This window comes from Pipra filicauda, unplaced genomic scaffold, assembly GCF_003945595.2.
Source record: "Pipra filicauda isolate LSUMZ 115617 unplaced genomic scaffold, ASM394559v2 scaffold26_size5592650_pilon, whole genome shotgun sequence".
NCBI classification, from domain to species: Eukaryota; Metazoa; Chordata; class Aves; order Passeriformes; family Pipridae; genus Pipra; species Pipra filicauda.
The window spans coordinates 760,104-774,577 of NW_024104387.1; the positions used below are offsets into that span (position 1 = coordinate 760,104).

Here is a 14,474-nt window from a genome sequence, read left to right on the forward strand (position 1 = left end):
CACCAAGCCTGTCTGAGTTTGAGAAGCATTTGGACAGTGCTTCCAGGCACACGGTGTGATTCTTAGGGTGTCCTGTGCAGGGCCAGGAGTTGGACTTGATGATCCTGATGAGTTCCTTCCATCTCAGAATATTCTATGATTCTATAAACAACATGCTGATTTACTGCATCCTTAAAGCTTGGTAGTTCCAGTTCCTGGATGTCCTTGTCTAGGGGATGCTGGGTGCTACCTGTTCCTACACTAAGTCTCCTTTCTTGCTGATTAGGCTTGAAAGTATGCAAACATCTTACATGAAGAAATATCCTGATTTCAGATAATCTCCACCTATTCCACATTTTGCAACACCATGGCGGCTGGAAATGGCACTCAGCCCAGAGCTCTTCGCCACGGTCGCGTACTGAAGCGTTCACGTGCGTTAGAAGGAGAATTAAAATGACGGTTTTGTTTGTCTTTTTTTCCCGTTTCCCCGGACGAACCGAACCGCTGCCGCGCCCGGGACCATCCCGCCTCCCTGAGGGGCGGTGGGTGCCGCGCAGGGGCCGCCGGGACGCGGCGCGCGCCGCCATGGCGGTGGCGGAGGAGGCGCTGAGGCGGCAGCTGGGGAAGGTGCGCGCGCGGCAGGCGAGGGGAGGGGGCGCGCGGGGGACCCCGCGCTGAGGGGGAGGGAGGAAGGAATGAGGGCGGCGGGAATGGAAAGGTCCTGCAGGTCCGAAACGGCCGCTGGGAGGGAAGGGAGGAGGTTTCGTGGTGGTGGCTGGTGAAGGACTCCCGTCCCTGTCCCTGTCCCTGTCCTGTCCTGTCCGCAGCCGAGCTTTAAGTTGCGCGTGAATTTATTCCCGTGACTCGGGACGTGCCTCCCGGCTGCAACCTTACTGTTCACTCGGAGTTATCAATCCACCGGCAATTGGTAACTGTTTTTTTTCTTTCCTTTCCTTTTTTTTTTTTTTTTGGTGGCGTTCCCTGCGTTAGCACCTCCACGCCCTGGGAACACAGGCGTGTTGTTGTAGCATCCCTCTGAGCGTTTTAATTTCCGTGTGAGAAACTGAAGTGGGCGTATTTAAATTTTGGGCATGCCAGATAATTTCAGGTGCGGAATGAGCGAGGTCTGTGTCCGACTCACCTCGTAAATCCTCTGATCTTTAGAATAGGACAAACTATTTGATAGGAATAATGCCTCGTTTTGCATTACGAATAGAAGGGGTCCAGCTGGGGAAAAATGGCTTTGGTTTCACAACCAGATGAATCAACGCTTCCAAAAATGTGTTAGATCTAAGTTGTGCAGACATTCCTAATTTGGGCAGATTTGATTTTTTAATTTTTTTTTCTTGCCTGACTTTGCAGTATCCTGTAAGACTGAATGGGGAGAAGCTGACTAAAACGTGTTTCTTTTCAGCAGCTCTGTGTTTTCTTGTACAAAATGGAAAATATCCCCATAGCTGTAGCATTGCTGTTGGGGTACCAGACTGAAGACAAGTTTGGTTTAAGCTGCTACTGTGTGACAAGTATTCCAGGGCAGTGAGAAGCTCTTTAAGCCACTGTCAGGCTGCAGTTGTGTTTGCTTAGGCAAGGGTTCCAAAACAACTCCAGGTTTCCTAAATGAGAAGCAGAGGCCTTAATCTAGGAAATGGAAAATATTCTTCATAACTCTGGGATGTGGGAGGATGCAAATCTCTTGGAAGTTCAGGTATTGGTCTGGCTGGGGACAGTCTCAAGAAGCAGTGATTCATCTTCTCAGCTCTCAAAGACAGCATAAAAATGGAAAAAAAAAATCCCAGAGGCTAATCACTTACACATTTAGTATGTTTGTGGCAATCAACATCTTATGAAACTCTTCTAAAATATGTGCAGGTGGATCTGAGTTTTACTGTGTCAGCAATAAAATAACCTCCTTTTTCTAAGAGGTTTATGTTTTTATATTGTTTTTAGTTATTGTGTGCAGAGGAGACTAAACTTTACTAAACCTCTGCTCACACAGCTGTGAATGGAAAGAAATGGTGTGTAAGGAGTAATGTTCAGAATTTGAGTTCTTATGCAGCAACAGCAGACCTGTGATACCTTTAAAGCCTTTTTGTAATCAGTTCTTTTTGATTATATATTTCACATCAAAACTACTTCTAATACCACGAGTAATTATTACATTCCCCTTCTTGTGTTTCTGCCTTGTCTCGTATCCTTTTTGCTATCTCTGGTAAAGAAAGAATCCTTTGAAATGAAACTTTTTTTTCCTGATTTTTTTTTCTCCCCCTTCCCAGTATAAGTTCAGAGACCTGACCATAGAAGAGCTGAAGAATGTTAGCAAGACATACCCAAACTTCACGTTCTCCATGAACACGTACAGTAAGAAGTGATACAATTACTTTGAACTAATTGTGGGGATCCTTACTTACCATAGATTCAGGCTGTGTATAACAGAATCTAAATAGTGTGAATATCTTTCAGTTGTGTTCCTGTCTTTACTTCGACTCTATATAAAAACCTCGATGACTTATTCACTTCATTTTATTTCAGCTTGTCAGTAATTATAGAAGGTTGATGTTTTAAAATCTTTATATGTAACATCATTTTCCCCATTTTTCACGATTGTATTGAAAGCATTTTGCTATTTGTATCTTATAGAGTGTACTTCCAGCATCCCTCAGCCTGACTGAAAATTCCTGCAACATCAGAATTACCCAGGACAAGGGATTTTCAGACTAATGATGCAATTTTCATTAAGATTCCATTAAGGAAATACTGAAAAGGGGAGGTGGGACCTTTGTAGCATTCTAGTCTTGGCTCTTTCAGGGGCAGTGTGGTTGATTTCTAAAGAAAAATCGGTGTGGTATATTGGTAGTTGTGGATGGGACTACCATCACAGACTTGAAAGCTTTTATTATTTTTTAAAATCACATTTTTAATTTCAGCCTTCAAGGATGGATCCCAGAAGGACCTCCTGAATTTTAGTGGTACTGTTCCAGTGAAATATGGTAAGATAAATCAAATTTTCTTGCCAGTTATGAATCTAATTGTGAAATGTGTTGGGTGCTGCCTCTTAGCAGTAGTGCAGCTTCTTTAAAGAGGGCTAGAAAGCATTTTGCATGAATTGGCAGAAGCCACTTCTGCAAAAACAGGTGCAGATGCAAAAACAGATGCTGAAATTAAAAATTATTAATTATATAGGTAAATTAAATATTAAAAAGTCATGTAGTTTGAGACTGTGTAGGCAAACTCTTTGGTTCTAATGGAGGTTGTGTGAACTCTATATATACAAGCCCTATGCTTGTATAGGCAGTGTCCAAAAATAACCAGTAGGTAATTTTTTATTTTTAACTTGAAGCCTTTGGTAAAGCTCTTAATAGCTGCCTCTTTGCACTAGTTGTTAAGTCCTAAAATAAATATGAAATGGTACCTTTAAGTGATTTCTTTGCTGGGAAAAGAGGACACGTTGGCTGATAAGAGGACCTTGGGAAGCAAAACAACCACAGAGCTTTATATTAAGAAAGACACGATCAGTAGCACTTCAAGTCGATCCAGACAAGTCTGTGTTTGTTAACTAGCCTAAGTAACATAAATACTCTGTGTGAATGTGGAAAGCGATCTCTCAGGCTTTTTTTCTTTGCTATTATGAAGTGTAAATCACATCACACACATGACTGGCTTTTAGTGCCTCTTCCCAATGCAGATGTTACTAATGGCTTTTATTTTGTGTTGAACAGGTAATTCCTATAACATACCTATTCAGCTGTGGATTCTGGATTCTCATCCCTTTGCTCCCCCTATTTGCTTCTTGAAGCCAACTGCAAACATGGGCATTTCAGTGGGGAAGCATGTTGATGCTCATGGCAGGATTTATCTGCCCTACCTGCAGAACTGGAGCCATGTAAGAGGTGGAGTGGCTGACGGGGGGGAAGTACTTGGGAATAATGCGTGGTATCATACTGAGATCCATGGAGTGGAGTGAGTAAGGTTCAGGGCTTTTTGTTTTCTGCATTTTTTTTTGTTAATTTTAAATATGCAATAGTTATGTGAAGAGAAGCAGAATGTTATGTCTCTTGAAATTACAGCTTTCAGGCAGTTCAAAGCAATTGTAAAGGAAGTTGTAAGTGATTTGAAGGAAAATTATTTTAAGCTGAAGAAAAGGGACCCAGTTTGTTCCAAAGCAGTGTAAGCCTCATGATACTTTGTTGCTGTTAATAGTGAGTCATAGTACTAGACCAATTGAGTATCCCTAGGAAAGTTCAATGGAAGGTTCTACCTTTTGGGCATGTCTCTGTTGGCAGAGCTCTGAAACAGCAGAGAGATTCTAGAGCCAATGCTGTTGCAGAATGATTCTGTACACTGTGTTAAATTACTCACTTAAATAGGACTGCCAGGCCAGTAAAAATGATTTAATGAATTCCAGCTTTCTGAAATGGATAGACTATATTTTACTTTATTGATATAGACATTCCTATGAGAACTTTTACTGACTTCACCGTGTATTTTGCCTGAAGAAGGGCTGAATTGCAAGAACTCTGGACAGTAATGCTCATCTGAGAAGACTGAACTATCTTTCCTTTAGCTAGGATTTGTCCCTTTTATGATACTGGATGTGGCTATATCAAAGGTTTCCATATGTTCATGGATGCATTCAAAAATTAGTTGCACTGCCAATTTCAATTTTAGAATTCCTTTTTGTTAAATTCCTTTTACTTCATACTCCTGTTTGGAAAGTATCTTTTCAAAAAGTGATGCTTTTCTTTCCCTTAAATGTTCGTGTAAATATTAAGGGTGTCAATATTTATGATTTGCTTAAACTGTGTATAACTATGGGAGTTCACAGCTGGTATCACTATATGAAATAGCTAGTCAGCTGTTTTGTCTTCTGTATTGCTATATTTCAGCCTAAATCGACTGTCATTGGATTAATCAAGGAAATGATTGCAAAATTTGAGGAAGAGCTCCCTTTGTATTCACTGTCATCCTCTGATGCAGCCAGGCAATCAGAACTTCTGTCCTACATTGCAAAGATTACAGAAGGTGTGGATGTTTTCATGAACTTGTTTCTAATGTTCTCTGATATATTCATTTATTGTTATTACTTGATATCACAAAGAACACTACACAGTTTTAATATCTGAATTTTTGGAGTTTACCTGTCCACAGTGTATTGTGTTTTCTCTGTGTAGTCAAAAGTATCTCTTTGAACAGAGAGCTCAGATTCTCTTTATTTAGTAAGCAGCTCGTTTTGGATGTTTGCATTTAAGCCTACTGAAAACTACTGTAGACTTGATACTACTAATTTTTTGGAAATCACTGCAGGAAAACTCAGTCTGAGATTTTATGGAAGGGAGATGCGATTTTATTCTGAACAAGTTGATTTTACGCAATCCTAGTCATGCGTTGTCTCAGATCTCACTCACTCTCACACTCAGTCACAAGCCCTGAGACCCAGCTGACCCCAGTCACTGCTGTGCAGCACTGAGAACAAGGAACGCTGGCTGTGGAGTTCATTTCGTGTGTCTTGAGTTCTCCTTGTTCAGTGCTGACAAGCTGATTTTGGACTTGTCTTTTATACCCTTCAGGAGTGGATGCAATTTGGCATTTTGCCTCATTGCTTTATCTCACCCATTTTAAGTCTTGGGCAAAATTCCTGAATTTCACAGTTCCCAGGTTTTCCGTACTTGGGTGTTTTATGGCTCCAGTCCTGTTACTCTTCACCCTGATACATTTTCTTCAGGTCAGTCTTTTCTTCTTCCTTTATTTAGTGCAATCACAGATGGTGATCTGTGGCAGCTTGTGCAAACCTTTCCCTTTAACCCTTTTCTACTGTTTCTTCTGGTAATTGTGTACACAAACTGCTTGTGAGCTCAAACGCGGTGTGCACATGATACACGTTTCTAGACAATCAATCTTAAATGTTTCGGTTACGAATCTCTCTGCATTATACTCAGAATGAGAATCACTGTGTTGCCAGTAGCATTGGCTAAGCAACCTCAGGTTCTTGTATTTTAATCAAATTCCATTTTGCATGTCTTTTCAAAATATGATATCTTTTACAAATTTTTTGACCATGATATGTATTCACATCTGTAACAGTAGCAAAGGGAGCGTTGTTTGTGTGATATTAGTGTCTAGCTTCTTGCTATTGTTGCTCATATGTTTCTACTTAGTGAAAAAACATTCCTATCTAAAGAGGAGTATTTGTGTTTTACAACCTTGCGGGTTGTGATGAATTTTCTGCAGTCAGGCTTGACCACTGTTTTGAAAAGGTTTGTGTAATTTGATTTAACTCTGGCACAACCATGATCCTTTATGAAGCAGCAATACTTGTATTAATACAGTGTGGATTAGCACCTAAATTTGTGATTTTCTTTTACTTGTAGGAGAGACTGACATGAAATCAAGGAGTAAAATTGGAGGCAAAAATGAAGGATGTTTTAATAAAATTACTGTTGTTGGAGCTGGAGATCTTGGCATTGCATGTGTGCTAGCAGTTGCAGCAAAGGTACATAATTATAAAATAGTATAAAAATAGCAAACCTGATTAATAGAGAGGCTTCCAGTCTAGTTCTTAGTGTCTGACACTAAAAATACCTCAGCAGTTTTAACAGCTCTGTCACTGTTTAAGTCATTTGCCTCTTTAGTTAACTTACAGACATGCAGAAGTGTTAACTTCTGCCCTGGTTTCTCAGTCAGCTTTTTTTAAGTCATAGGATTAAATATTGAATTCACTTACTTTGAAAATCCTTCCTTAGAGGGTTCTTGCCTGAATGGTGGCCTCTTACAATTGGGATCTCCTAGTCCCCTGAAAAAGGAGTGTCTTTCTAAACTAAATTCTTTTTCTTGTGATTTGGCTGTAATCTTGGTCAGTAATTTTGTTTGGTTTGTACACAGTGCAACAAACACTGGAATTGGAGGAATTTTGGGTTTTATTCCTTTCTCCAACAAGTTTCAGTTTGTTTCCTTGTTGATCTGTGTTATTTTTATTCATACAGGGTGTTGCAGACAAGGTGATTCTTTTGGATCTTTCTGAAGGTGCAGCAAAAGGAGGGACCATGGACTTGGAGATCTTTGCTCTGCCAAATGTGGAGATCAGCAGAGGTATTGGATGTTGTTTCTGGAATGGGAGCAAGTGCTGTACTGTGTGTGCTTGTGCTTGTTTTAATGAGAGCAGGACACTTGGGGAGACAGAGAGGCATACAGGCTGTCATTTGTAAAAGATGTATTCTTTTCATAGCTTCTTGCTTTCCTCTGTCTCTTCAGAGTAAAATTGGAAAGGAAGGTTCAGCAAAGCTTGAAAGCTTTTATTTCAGGCTTTTTCCATTGTTTATAGAGGTAGAGGTATGTTAGTCTGTACTTCCAGGATAAGAGGCTAATGCTGAGATTGGGCTCGTGCAGAAATACATAGAAGCCAAGCTGATACTTCAGTGTCAGAAGCAGAGAGAGGGAAAGAAGAGGGAAAAATATATGTATGTTAGGGAATTGGAGAGAGCTGTGAGACCAGTGTTAAAAAGGCTGATAAATAAAGGAATTTTTCAAAGTTCTGCTTTTCTAAATTGATGTTCATTAAACATGCCAGTAGTTAGTTCTTAATCAGTATCACTGCATATTCAAACAATGAGTTCTTAAAAATCTTGTCCTCAGTTAGCTGTGAGTGTGCAATTCAACAGAGTCGATGCCATGTCTCTGTAATTAGTGATGATGGCCACAGTCTTTGGTCTGGGTTGCAGAGCTTGGGGCAGTGCAACTCGGAAGCTCTTCCACAGAGGAAGCTGAAACTGAAATGAGCGACTTCCCCATTCTTCCTTGCTTGTGTGTCATGTTTGCATGTTCCTTGCACCCTCTGCAAGAGGAAATGAGGGGCTTTCTTGTGCTTCTGTTGTAATTTATCTTACTTTCAGGACAGGGACTTGTTCTGGTTCCACCAGGCGTCTTTGTTGCTTATTCTGCAGCTGGCATTGCCTGCTGTACATTCTTTGATCTTATCTTGCAGGTTTTACTGCTAGCACACTTTTTTCCTGAACCCTGGTTGTGCAACTGTATCACAAATCTGTCTGTGCCTTTGTGGTCGCCTATTATACGTTTACATTTAGCTGTGGTACAAAAAGCTTGTATGTTGTTGCTGGCTGTGCTCTTAGTAGTGTTACAGTATTGCAAAATGCTTGTACACTGTCACCTGTTATTTTAGTATGCTTATATCTAGGTTTAGGGCAAGCTGGTATTAATTATATCCTACTTAGTATGCTTCCAGTTTGTCAGTGCATTAGGCCTCTGCTTTGGTTTCAGCTGGTTCCAGAAGTGGTGCAACAGTCAAATCACCTTGTTGCCGTGCCCAAGCTGATCACCTGTGTGGTACTCGGATATTTTAAGTTACCTGCTCAAGGCAGCTTTGACTTACAAATTCCTGCAGCAGACGTGGTTGCATGTTTCCTTGGGCTAATAAATACATGGGTTTTTACTGGAGTTAATAAACAGACTTGAAGTGCTTTTTATGATTGTCTACATGTCCTTGAGTGAGGTATAAGATCAAAAATTAGGAGTAAAATCTTTCCCCTTCTTTAACAATTGGAATAAAAATGAAGGAGCATTTTCAGAGATGTATTTTTTTTTCCTCTCTTGCCAAGAAAACTTGGAAAAGTTTAACTGTCAACGCTATCTAGATTTTTTTCTGGTCCCTACTGTGTAACCTTGGACAAATTGCAATCTGCCTTCTGTGTTTGGCAATTGTAAAACAGGAAAGTAGTTCTATGGGAGAGCAGTGTCTTACAGGTGCTGTGGAAGTGCCCCAAATTCCACACTGGGGAAATTGGGAGGGACAGGAGGTGAAGAATCCCTAATTAAGCTGGATGCTGCAGTTTAGCCTTTAGAATGGCTCTTCGTGTTGCATCCAAGACTCAATAGAATGACATAAATTTTAAAAACCTCTTTTCTTTGTATTTTCAGATTTTTCTGCTTCTGCTGATTCAAAAGTTGTGGTAGTTACAGTTAATTCTCTGGGTAATGCTCAGACTTACCTCGATGTCATACAAAGCAATGTGGATTTGTTCAAAGGAATTATTCCAGCAATATCACACTACAGTCAGAATGCTGTTCTCCTTGTTGCTTCTCATCCAGGTATGTTGGTACTTTGCAAAATGTTCTGTCCCTTACACGGCTTTTTCTTTGGCCTGTTTTAAAAATGTGTTACTGCTGAATACACCCACATAGTCAGAACTTCTTACCACTCTGAAAGATGTTTTCCTTTTCAGCTTTGAGCAGGACACTGTCTTTGAGGGTTTTTTCTTTACTGTTACCAAGATAAAAGAAAATAGTATACTTTGTTTTGTATAAAAGGTATGTATTTCAGTATGTTTCTGTATGTAGTTTCGACCTGACTGTGTCTACAAGATTCACATCCATTGGCTGTTGTCTTGTCAGTTGTGATTTTTATGTACACATTTCCCCTGTGCAGGAAGGACAGATGCATGTGTGTTATGTGCCATATGATCACACTCACAGGCTACTAATATACAAAGTACAGTGTTCATAGTAAATATTGCAGCTATATTTTGGGGAAAGGTTTAAAGGTTGGGTCAGGGATACTGTGAACTAAGACAAAGCAAGATCACTACTTAAAAGGGAAAGACGTAAGTGTGAGCCTCTGTCCTGTAAATGCATTGAAGACAGCCCTTGTGTATATTTCTCAAGTGACTCTTACCTTCCTACCATTTTTGAGCTGTGGAGATGGAGCAGAGTGCTTGCCAAATGAAAATAAATTAAACACTGGCTGAATTAAATGTACAAGCCTGTGAGATTTTTGGTATGGGGAAGTGTGGTGGCTTATTCTGAAGTTTCACTTGATTTCTCTTAAAACTTTACTTGGGCTGTGAATTTTTTTCACCTCCTCCCCACCTGACTTGGTATTTTAGGTTGAAATAAACTACCAGTATGTTCTTACATGCTTATGCATTTTCTAAACTTGGTCCAGAGTTTTTTGTCATTGTGATTCAGAGTTTGCAGTTGTGTTGAATTGTGTGAGTGGTCCTTCATTGGCAACATCCTTTCCTTTCACATTTAGTTGAAGTAATGACATATGTGGCGTGGAAGCTGAGCACCTTTCCCAAAAGCAGAGTGATTGGAGTAGGTGCCAATCTTGACTCGGAGAGATTTCAGTACATACTGACAAACCTTTTGAAAGCAGAGGTGCTGGCAAAAGATGCCTGGGTTATTGGTGAACAAGGGGAAGACAAAGGTAAAGTGATACTTTCTTATAACTATGAGCAGATGATGTCCTGGCAATGCTTAAGTAATTGAATATTGAAAGGATAATTGAGAAAAATAATGAAGGTAATAAGAAAAGTAATGAGTGGTAGATTTTCATAATGGTTCTAAGTAAAACAGTTTTTGTGTGTACCAAAGTCAGTAGACCTGGAGTGATAGCAGAAGTATTTGACATTTGTCACAGTAAAAAAACCAAAAATTAAAAACCCACAAAAAACCCCCAACCAACCTCATGCTGGTTTTCTTTTTGGCTTTAACAATATAGTAAGAATACAGGTTAGAGGTACTGAAAGAGGAAGGAAATGTGGTATAATATATGGCAGGTTACTGCTACTGTAACAATTATTACACATTACTTCAATCATCTTTAAGGAAGTGTCTCTGGCAAGGTGCTACTATAGAGTTTATTTCATCGCTCCAGGGAACATTAAAAAGTTGTCATCTACATTTGGGTTGTTGTGGAGGAAGGAAAGTTTGGAAAGCCTGAATTTTTCTTTTTATTGTTCTTCTCCTCACCTTATCTGGTACCTATGTTAGTCACTGTTTAGATATGCATTTAAGCATTGATTTTTTTCTATTTAGTATCATCGTGGACCAGTTATAATTTAGCTGCAAATCAAACGGAAGGAATGGCTGCTCGTAACTCAAGGCAAAAGGTGGCCAACAGGTAACGCCATTGTAACCCTGTCCTTTTCTTTATGTTCAGGTACTTGATGTTTGCAGAGTTTCTCCTTTTTCTCTTTATGAATTGGGTGAACTTTGCTCTAAAATGTTCATACATTGAGTTTATAGCAGATTGTAGGTCGTGTTGTCATTCTCCTTTGGTCAGTGTGTATGGTCACTGTTTTTCTGAAGTTCTTAATGAAGTTGTGCCTGTGGCAATCTATGGAGAAGACACCAGAATACCAGAGGCTGCCAGTTCGGCTGTGTGTTAAAGAAAAAATAATAGACAAGCCTTCTGACACACTTTTCTCAGAGCTTGTGTTGGAAGCATTTGCTTCAAAGCAAAGCACAGCTTTGGGTGAATTTACCTGATTCCATTAGCTATTTATTAGTTACACCTCTTGACAGAAAAGAGAATTGTTACTACTGTGGGTAAAAAGTATTGTAAAGAAATTTTTTAAAGCAATTCTTTATTCCATTTTGTTGTTTTCCAAAACAGAGAATCATACTTTTATAGTATACTATACCTGATATGGTGCACTTAATCTGTCTTCTGGTTTTTACAAATAAACCAAAATAGGAATAATTAAAATCTAAACATCATGTTTTTCTTCTTTTCCTGATTTATATATAGAGCTATGGAAGTTCTGAAGGGAAAAGGTCAGAGATCTTGGTCTGTTGGGCTCTCAGTTGCTGATTTGACTGACAGCATTCTGAAAGATAGAAGAAAGGTTCATTCTATATCCACTCTGGCAAAGGTAAATGTGTTATTAATATCTTTTGGTTGGCAGTGTAATTATATTATTTATACTGGATATGACCATTAATTTTAGCAGACAGGCATGTCTGAAGCAATGCCACTGCTGTTGCTTTCTTCCAACCACAGCTTTCAAATATAGTCCAAAAATGAGTTAAAGTCAGTTAATGCTTTAATCTGAAACCAATATTAAAAGTGGATTATTCTCCCAAAAATACATGTCCAAAAGGGAAACACATTCAAGGTTGCTGACCAGCACCCCTGCAATAGCTGGATTGGGCAAATGAAAAGAAATGTGTGAATTGCAGTTCCTGAGTGTTTAGTATTGAATGTAGATTTTTTTAGAGGCTGAAAGAGTTCAGTATCTTTTATGAAAGTACAAAATGCATTTCTGCCATTATTTTATTTGACCAGGTTTGAAACAGCTGCCTTTTTACTCCTTGATACTTTAATTAGAGGCAAAAGTTATGAAGCTTTAGTTAACTTAAAATTATAGACTGAACTTGGTTTAAAGCTTATCCTAAGAGGCTTCATTGAAGCATTAAGTCACGTCGTATGACGAGAAAACCCATGTAGAAACATGTACTTGTCCCTTCAAATGAGAGCCTTTAAAAGGGTGATTTGCATGTCCCAGTGCAGGGAAGCTGCTGCTTATTCTTTCGAGTACAAACACGTACCTAATTTCATCATTATGTTTCAAATAAAGTTTTTAATAGTTTATGAACTAAATTCAGATACAGAGGGGTGACAAGTCTTTTACATTCTGTAGTTACTCTCCAGTTTAAAATTTCCCATACAGATCCTAAAAATAAATGCAGTCTACAGTGTAAACTTGAATTATAGGAATATAAGTTGGATGAATTCTCTCACAAAGTAAATATGGGATCAGTACTTGAAAAATGTTCCCCAGATACCTCTCTTTGGCTATATTTTTTACTTTATTTTGGTCAGTCTTAAAAGAACTAATGATACCGTACTATCAAGTGTCCCTGCTTGTTCTACCTAAGGAATGGGTGTTAATAGTATAAACTTTGCCTGTGTTATAGAGATATGATATATCTATATTGGAAAACTCCTCCAAGTGTGGCATGGTTCACAAATTTTTATCTGCACCGTAATCTTTTCCAGTTTCTATACAGTAACCCACTGCAGAGTATGTAAAATAACTGGAATTTGACCCATCCAAACGCCATATGATGGAATATCCTTGCTTAATTAAAATAATCAATTCTTTTGTGTACGTACATGCCTCAGATGGCATGTACAAGTAACCGTGTGACAGTGTTCTTTGTGTGTTGTTTCAGGGATGTTGCAATATAAACAGTGAAGTGTTCTTAAGTCTCCCATGTATTCTTGGAACCAAGGGAGTGCTTGAAGTGGTCAAACTGGAAGAAGACCCACTGGTGCAAGAGAAACTGCAAAGCAGCGCAGGGTCAATTCATGACCTTCAGCAGCAGCTGAAGCTGTAAGGAAGCACAAGGGAGGCCTCCGTGTCTGCTCACACAAGTCGGAGATTTGCAAGGCAGAAGAGGTTGCTTCGTATATATGGATTTCTATGTAAAACAGGAAGTTTTGTTACTTTACTTTCCCAAAGTGCTTTCTCAGTTTTGGTTTAAATTATGTAATACTGCTCTGTACAGTAATGTCTTCTTTGAAAAGTGCACTTTTGGTAGCCAAAATGGGGAGGGTAATATGCAAGAATGTTTTACCTGAATTCAGGTGACATTCGCCTCTTGTTTTTGGTTGCTGATTATAGCCTGATTCTTGGGTTAATCTTAGCTCTTTGCACCTCATTCCATAGCTCCATCTTTCATGACTATTGCTGATGCTCTTATGTCAATGAACTGCTAATTACCTCTTACTAATCCTGCTAAGGGGAGCACAGTGTTAGCAATACCCTTCAGAGCTGAAGTATTGGATATGGATTTGTGTGGCATGCTTAATGCTGTCGGGAATATTCTGGTCATGACTTGTTTTGCTTTTATTTCGTAAAGACATTCAGAGCACTAAGGCATCTACAGTTCTCAGTATACACATGCAGCACTGCAACAGGTGCTCTTCCTGAATGGGATTCAAATAAAGGACAAAATCCAGCAGTTAAGGAATGCAGAAGTATCTGTGCATTCAGACCTCGCTCCAAAGCCAGCTGAGGGCATTGAGCTTTACGTCAGGCTGAGGAACATACAGCTGCTCGAGAAGGCAACAGAACCTGTAACCCACCTCCTTAGGAGGCCAAGGGTGGGATGAAAAAGCTGAATGTGCGTTTTTAGATAAGTCAAAAAGCAGATGTTTTTTGAGATTTTTGGGGGGTTCTAACTTCTTGATTTGCTGTACTGTAAAAGACTGTATCCATCCTGGTTGTACCTCAGCATCACATTGCAGGCAGAGGAGATGTGGGCTCCACTCCTGCTGTGTGCAGCTTAGGAACGTCATTCCATGTTTATGCTTTGAGGGGAGTCTGGTTTTAATGAATGTATATGAAGTATTGATGAAGCTTTCTAAGCAAAAGTAAGGTCTATGGCAGAGCCCAAGATCTGTTCCTTTGTGCCTTCTGCTTATATCTCACAAAGAACCAGACTTGCAAGGAGTTCTGGGTGTATACTGATCTCAGAACTGAGATAAAAATAGAAAAAAGCCTTCAGTGATTCAGACTTTTTTTTTGTGGAAAACTCAAATTTCCTTTATTGTGGTGGTCAGTGTTGGGACAAAATTAGTAATGGCTGCAAGTAACCAAATTTGCTGCTGTATTTTTAAAAACCATGGAACGCAATGGCTGCACTTTTCTGGGTTGTTTCCCACTTACTTTGGAAAAAACACTATGAAAATTAAGGTT

General features: G+C 39.4%; 1 protein-coding gene across 6 annotated transcripts; it reads left to right on the plus strand.

Moving 5' to 3' along the window:
- Positions 1-480: 480 nt before the first annotated feature.
- UEVLD (UEV and lactate/malate dehyrogenase domains) lies at positions 481-14,278 on the plus strand. 6 transcript variants are annotated; one of them, XM_027737220.2, is made up of 12 exons: positions 502-606; positions 2,253-2,337; positions 2,904-2,966; positions 3,696-3,859; positions 4,863-4,998; positions 6,345-6,466; positions 6,957-7,062; positions 8,905-9,075; positions 10,019-10,192; positions 10,804-10,888; positions 11,519-11,642; positions 12,946-14,278. In XM_027737220.2, the coding sequence occupies exons 1-12, from the start codon at positions 565-567 to the stop codon at positions 13,108-13,110; spliced, it is 1,437 nt and encodes a 478-aa protein (XP_027593021.2). In that variant the 5' UTR covers positions 502-564; the 3' UTR covers positions 13,111-14,278. The 6 variants fall into 6 exon arrangements, with proteins under 6 accessions (XP_039238399.1, XP_039238398.1, XP_027593021.2 ...); XM_027737216.2 differs by lacking the exon at positions 502-606 and adding an exon at positions 710-907; XM_039382463.1 differs by lacking the exon at positions 502-606 and adding an exon at positions 970-1,047.
- Positions 14,279-14,474: the final 196 nt, after the last annotated feature.